The sequence below is a fragment of the Chenopodium quinoa genome, unplaced genomic scaffold, assembly GCF_001683475.1.
Source record: "Chenopodium quinoa cultivar QQ74 unplaced genomic scaffold, ASM168347v1, whole genome shotgun sequence".
Lineage (NCBI taxonomy): Eukaryota > Viridiplantae > Streptophyta > Magnoliopsida > Caryophyllales > Amaranthaceae > Chenopodium > Chenopodium quinoa.
The window spans coordinates 2,186,024-2,193,133 of record NW_018745248.1 but is presented as its reverse complement, the minus strand read 5'-3'; the positions used below and the strand labels follow the sequence as shown (position 1 = coordinate 2,193,133).

The following is a 7,110-nucleotide window of genomic DNA, read 5'->3' as shown; positions in this document are numbered from 1 at the left end:
ATACTTTCATATTGAATTAGGGCTGAACACATTGACTCAGGTGGGGATATAAGGGAAGTGTCCAAGAGGAGTGGTTTGTTTTAATTGAACAATCATCTTAGCCCTGATTGAAGTGCATGATACTCTAGACAACACTTTGAACACACACTTTTTTGTGAGGGTTAAATTTCTGAGCAAGATATGAGAGTGAGCTGGGGAAAAGCCATTAATCGAGATCCATATCTCAGCTGCGGAGAAATCAATTTCCGACAAATCACGACCTGCCGGCCAATCTTTGAATATGATTAAACCAGCCTGAAAAGCGGCGGTTTGGGTGGATATAAGGGCAACATAGTCCAAAGAACTTTCACAGCAGAATAAGAACAAATTCTTCCATTTTTCCACCTTAATTTCCCCATTTTTTATCCAGTGATCTGAGACCCAGTGTTGGATCCTTGCTTGTGAGAATTTTCTGTAGTCTAAGAATTTCCCTACTACGACACTCGTGATGTTACTATGAAGCTTCTGAGCCATGGAGTCCATGGAGAAGACGGAGGGAGAAGATCAGCTTCCTTCTCAATTGATTTAATTTTTTTTTCTGAGAGCGTTAGATAAATCAGTGGCTAAGGAAATTGAGAAAAGAGTAGCAAATTGAATGATGGAGGTGGTTAGCAGGAAAGGATAAGTGTCACAATAAGCTGTACCGTGAAAAATGGGTGGTTGGAAATAATAGACAGCTGGCTCTAGTAGCTAGAGAGAGAAGCTCTAAAAAATTATTCTAGAGATAGAAAAACACCGCCAAGGATTCATCTACTTTATTTTAAAAGAAATGAGAATATCTCTCAAAAAAAATATGAATAGTTTTTTCTTCATTAGATTAAAATATGGTGATTTCCTATGTGGCGCGTGAAGATTGCCCATATAATTTAGGACATGAATCAATCAAAATTCCAAAGTGACTTCTGGTAAGTCCAAAATTCCAAAGTGACTTCTGGTAAGTCCAACAATCCTAAAAAAAAACCTATGTACCTACTGAAGCCAAATTACGGACTAATAAAAACCGGTTAACAAATGTGGCAATCCTCCAAATTTCAACCATTGACATCCCAAGACACATGACATCATACTTCCAAGTTCAAGAATAGGGGTCACCACTTGAGACATTGGCATTGATGAAATGAAGCTAAAAGGTGCATAAAAAAATAATATCCAGCAAAGATAGAAAATAGTTAATTAATACTCATCACGTTTAAAATCCTACTGGTTCTCTTATCAGTCCATTGCCAAAAAGGCTCATTAAAATCCTAGAGATAGACGCATTCTCATTCTTCCATGGGAGCAGCACCGAGATCAGATGCACCCTGGTCGGCAGCTGCAGCAGCCCCCTCCTCTGGAGCAGCAGCTGCTTCTTCAGTTGCAGGGCCTTCTTCCTCAGTTGTCTGAAATGAGTTAATCAAATCTTGGACCATCTGCTGATCTAACACTTGGAATGGCTCGTCGACTCCCACCACAGCAACTGTGCATATGGAGCTTGTGAGCTTATCTCCCTGTAAAGTTTCTTTTATTGCAAAGAGTGCATGTTTGATCAGCTCTTCTCGTGAAGCACGATCAAATGTTTCAAATTTGCGTTCCAAGTACGTTTTTGCAGCCTGTGAGCGCGACCCAATAGCAAAAGCCTGATACTCAAAGTAATTTCCACTGGGACAGTTGTAGTAGAGATGGGCTCCAGATTCATCCAAACCACCAACCAACAGACCAACACCGTAAGGCCGCTTCCATGAACGTTGTGTGCAGACCTGTCAAAAAGAAATTGGATTTAATCAGTGTATCTTTGCACAATTATGATACAACCAACAATCACAAAAAGTACAAAAAAGGTAGGTTACTACAGTTTATTAAAAAAAAAAAGGCTAATTTATCAGCTTCCTCTGCAATGAAGCAACAGGATACTTCAACAAGGAAAAAGCCTGCTTAACTCTTGCTGTTAGAATGGTTGTCAGTAATTTTTTCAATACCATATTAGAGTAGTAGCCTTGTTTTTTTACCAATCAATCTGACAATGTTACATTTCAATTCTGACCAAAATTAGCTGGCCTGGCTGCTACTATATAGTGATTTTAGAATGTCCATGATGTACTTACTGCTAAGCATGCTAATTAGGCAGTATTTGTACTTGATACATGTAAAAAATTTGTTTTATCTTCCCCTGTGCCAGTCCCTATTACTAGTTTACTACTACAAATATGTCAATTAACAATATGGTTAGCAATAGCCATTAACAACGGTTGACAACTGCTGCAGATGCAAGTGATGTACAAGGAGATCATTCTACAACAGCTGGGAGGAATTTTGTCACTTGTATTCATTTTTCTTTCCTGGATGGCCACTGTATTCCCTTCCCTATAATTAGTGACAAACTAAGCAACTTAGTATAATCGTTTGTGCAATACTAGTAGCACTTTATTCTACCATATCAATCTAATGGGCTTGAATGCATAGTATGAAGTACAATATCCAACTCCCAAGTCTGAATACAATACCACAAGTACATGAATAGTGCAAGGCAATTATACATTACTTTGTATTCAATATAGAGTAGGGAATTATAACCAGTTGTTAAGCTTCAAACTTATGACTAAAGTAAGAAATTGGATTATCATTTTTCTCCATAGAGAATCGTCTGATGCTAATAGCCTAATAGGGATAGTGTTTGGTCTAATCTAACAAACTAGATAAATCCTCAACACCTACCCTTTCAATTGGGAATTTTAAGCAAGTTGCAAAAGTTGGGGATAAATTTAGTAGTAATTGTTCCAATATAAGTGGCCTTAATAGTTTTAATGGGCACTTGTAGGATTTAAAAGGTCGAACAAAAATTCTTCAGCTGCTTGATAAAAGCCTATGGAAACTTCAGAATGTTTCGTGGCTATTACAAATAAGTCTGACAATTAAATGTAGTTGAATTCAGACTTCAAGTTATATAAGTTTATCCCTTTTTCTGTCTTAAATGCTTGTTTAACCAGCTACATCAGGTCAAGAATGATCAGTACAAAGGTTAATACCTAAACTGCAACAACTCATAGTTGGGTACTCAATCTGCGACAAATGCTAAAGTTTGATACCCAACTTGGTGCTTTACTCTATGATGCGTCAACATTCCCTGAGCTAAGCAAAAGCTAGGAGACCTCCAATATCTTCCTCACCAATACAGTAAGAACCTGAGGCGTCCTTCGAAACATGGACAGAATATTGCCTTCACTGAAACCAGGTTTTAAATAGCTTCAATTTGGACCCTCGTATTTCTAGAGTCATAGAACTCACAGCCCAAACACCATGGAAGTACGTTTTTGAAGTCCTTCCCAACCACAACTAATCAACCCTCCTCAGATAATCCCTCATAAACTCATGAAGCCCCAAGAAAAACCAAGAGAAACTAAGAAGAGTTTGCCTAATTTGCAAGTTGCAAATACTACTGCAACACTGAGCCCCATGCAACTGCAATTCAAGGACAAAGACAGCATACTTATTTGGCTTTTAAAAAACAACTATATAAGCAATATAAATTAGTTATTCCAATCACAAATAGAGAGTTCATAAGAAAAGTAGGTAAGGCTAAAGGTTCTATGCAAGCAAAAAGGTCTCATATTCTACTTAGGTAACTACCAAACAGCAGCAATTATCAAGCATGAACTCCATACAATTGATACAAAGCAACAAAATTCATGAACCATAACTCCCAAACCACTTTCTTGCCATAGTACTAATGGGTAACAATAAATAAAGAAAGGGTACTGTTTAAAATACAGAAAGTCATGCATCATGATAAACTAGAAGGGAATATGAGAAATTTAACGACATAGATAAGTTGGACCGCCTAGCGTTTTTTTCTGCAATGGAAAGGATTTGGCACTTCAAAAGGTATCTTTACTATTGAGTTTTACACACAATTCAATATTATTTTTAAAAAAAAAAATTAAAAGAGCTAGTTACAGTGTTTGAGCCCATCACAGAGATGGACTATAAGTGAGTTGGGATGAGAAAATTGAAAGGGAAAACAAGGAAAGGAAGACATATGAGTGATCCAGTTTCTCTTTCGAAGGTATGGGAAGTGTGTTGGGATGAGAAAATTGAAAGGTAAAAGAAGGAAAGCAAGTGGAAGGAATAAAAAAACACACAATTCTCCTAATTCTCCTTTTTAAGTAATCAAAATATCAAATCCTTACACTGTTGAAAAGGCTTGGAAGAAAAACAGTACACCCCATCCCTCTCCCCCCCCCCCCCAACTTTCTTCTCTTCCCTCCATAAATGCCAATCAAACACATTATATAAGAAAAAAATATATCTCTTGATGTCCATGTTAGATCTTAGTCAAGTCTAAAGAAAAGATAAAAGTTAAGAGATCTTCACAAACGATTGTCACGTAGACTATAATTGCCCAAAGAGCCTCAGCATATGTTGATCAGCAATCTGAAAGCAAAGTAAAGGGTAGTGACAAAAGCAATGGAAACAACATAACATGGTACAACATCCAGATGGTAGCAGGTGGAACACAAAAGCACACTCCTAGTAAATTGTCAATTCAGTAAGCTTCAGATGCAGTACAGGCTTCAAGGCCTCCAAATTGTCCAAAACCATATGACACTTCACTTACATTAAAACCCTTGTGAAATTTCGATATATAATTATTCATAATGTGTATAGACAGCTAATAGGTCATGTTTCATTACATATTAGTCAGATGATGCACAAAAACAGAGTAGCTTTTACCTAAATTCTCACAATTACATCACATGTCCTGCATTCATATGTGGTGAACTACTGTTAGCAACGAAAAAAAAGGTTATCAGTAATATTTAAGACAGTATCAGTGACATTCTGACATCTTCCTAGCTAGATTATTAACTAGATTTTATGACTAAGAACTTGGCTTCCATAGATGATAGATCAATCCTCCAGAGTAACATCTATGAGATTACATTGAATATTAATTCTAATAGAGCTAATGATCTTTTCTGCTATATGCATATAAACCTATTCTTTAACTATGGATTTAAATGTATTATAAGTAATTAAAAAAAAATGAAGATCTACACAAGGGGTGAAAGATTTGAAAGGCGTACTTGTTGATAATAGTCTGATACAAATTATATTCCAAACAAACTCTCTTCCTTGGTTCCTGCTTATGTTACTCTTTTGCCTAGGCTGTATATAACAATGAGAGACCATAGGTAATTGTTCAGACCTCAGAAAATAGCGGTGGTGAGTTGATTGCCACGGTGTAGCAGTGGTGTAAGGAGTAGGTGTGATGAAAACAGCTGATTATGTTAGACCCACCCATCCCCACATAAATTTGATACCGCGAGAGATAAGGCAGCAACATTTTGAGGGAGGGGAAACAAACAATCAAATCTATTTCTTTCCCCTGAAATTATCAAACCAAACAAACTCTAATAGTGGATAGTTTAGTCATTGCGCTGGAGAAAGGCATCATCCTAAAAGCCGGCTACTAAAAATCAAACAAATCCTAAACTACACCATCACTCAGTCGATTTCACGAAACCTCATGCTCAAACATTCTTCTTTGCATGAGCCACTTATCCAAGAACAATGTAACAATTCCAACCCTCTTTCCTCTCATCAACAAATTGTTGAAATGGGTTTCCAACCCTATTAATTACACAAATTGTAGTAATGAATTTCACTGATTGCGAATTAACACATATTCGGAAATCCCAATAAATATAATTCCGAAATCAAAACCCTAAAACAATCCTGAATACCCACAAACCCATTTCACAATTTCAAATACCCAGAATCACAAAAAACATTCATAATAAATCAACAAACAAATCAATCAATTCAATTAATCGAATCGAAATAAAAACCTAGAAAAAAATCTGAGCAAACCTGAGCCTTATCAGCGAGTTGAACAACAAGGCGACCAACAGGAAGAGAAGATTCATAGGTAAACTTATAGTTAATAGATTCGGATCTCATATATCTGGAAAGAACACGACCATCAGCAGTAAGACCAGCAATTGCAACACCAATATGGTCATCAACCTTAAAGATCTTACGTTGATGAGAAGAGAGTTCGGATTGAGCTTTGTTAACACAAGCAAGAACAACATGGGTCTTAGATCGGAGACCAATCGAAGCAGAACCTTGCTTCACTGCTTCCATGGCGTATTCTACCTGGAATAGCCGACCTGCTGGACTCCATGTTGTTACGTCGGTGTCGTACTGGTTTCTGAACATCTTTAGGAGAGAGAAAGAGAGAGTGAGTGAATTTTGGAGTGTTGAAGGTTTGAGACTTGAGAGTTGGAGGGAGGTTTTGAAGGAAGTAAGGAATGAAATGGGGGTTTGGTTTGGGTTTCTTTTTGTGCAAGGAAATTAAAAGTAGGAGTTGATTACAGGATGGAAGAAAGTAATTTTAAAGAGCTGAAGGGAAAAAGTGCTCTCGAGTGAGGGAAAAAGTGGTCACTTCCCTTCGTTCTCCAATTGTTTGTGAAATAGCTTAAAGAAAAAAGAAAAAGGAAAAAAGAAAAATGAATAGGGTTAGTTTTTTTCACTTTATAATATAAAATAAGGTCGGGTTTTTCTATATACTAACCCTATTTTTTTTACATTTCTACGTTGTGCCCCAATATATATCACTTTCTACACTGTAACCTCAATATATTTTTTGTTTCCATACGGTAACCTTGTCGTTATCTTGCCATTTAAAAATTCTGTTAGTGAGGCCCACTCTCCATTATTAATATTTTTTTATCGATTTGCGCGTTGAAAAATATTCCGGCAAAGGTTTCGAGGGCTATTTGGTTCTTAGGAGTCCAAATTGAGCTCAGATTTGGCAAAAAAATAATGTAAATGTCTCGTTTTGTTTATTAAGAAATGTCTCAATTTACGTGTTCACATTTGAACACACAAAACGAGGCATTTACGTTTTTTTTTTTGTCAAATCTAAGCTCAATTTGGTCCCTTAAGAACCAAAATAGCCCTCGAAACCATTGACGAACTATTTTTCAATGCGCAAATCGATAAAAAAATATTAATAATGGAGAGTGGGCCCTACTAACAGAATTTTTTAACGGCAAGATAACAGCAAGGTTACCGTGTGAAAACAAAAAA

At 36.7% G+C, this 7,110-nt stretch overlaps 1 protein-coding gene across 1 annotated transcript; it reads right to left on the bottom strand.

The window, feature by feature from the left end:
- Positions 1-1,113: 1,113 nt before the first annotated feature.
- LOC110711253 (proteasome subunit alpha type-1-B-like) lies at positions 1,114-6,454 on the bottom strand. The gene is made up of 2 exons (XM_021889630.1): positions 5,887-6,454; positions 1,114-1,775 (listed from the first exon to the last, which is right to left on the bottom strand). Exons 1-2 carry the CDS (start codon positions 6,235-6,237, stop codon positions 1,302-1,304), a joined length of 825 nt encoding a protein of 274 aa, XP_021745322.1. The 5' UTR covers positions 6,238-6,454; the 3' UTR covers positions 1,114-1,301.
- Positions 6,455-7,110: the final 656 nt, after the last annotated feature.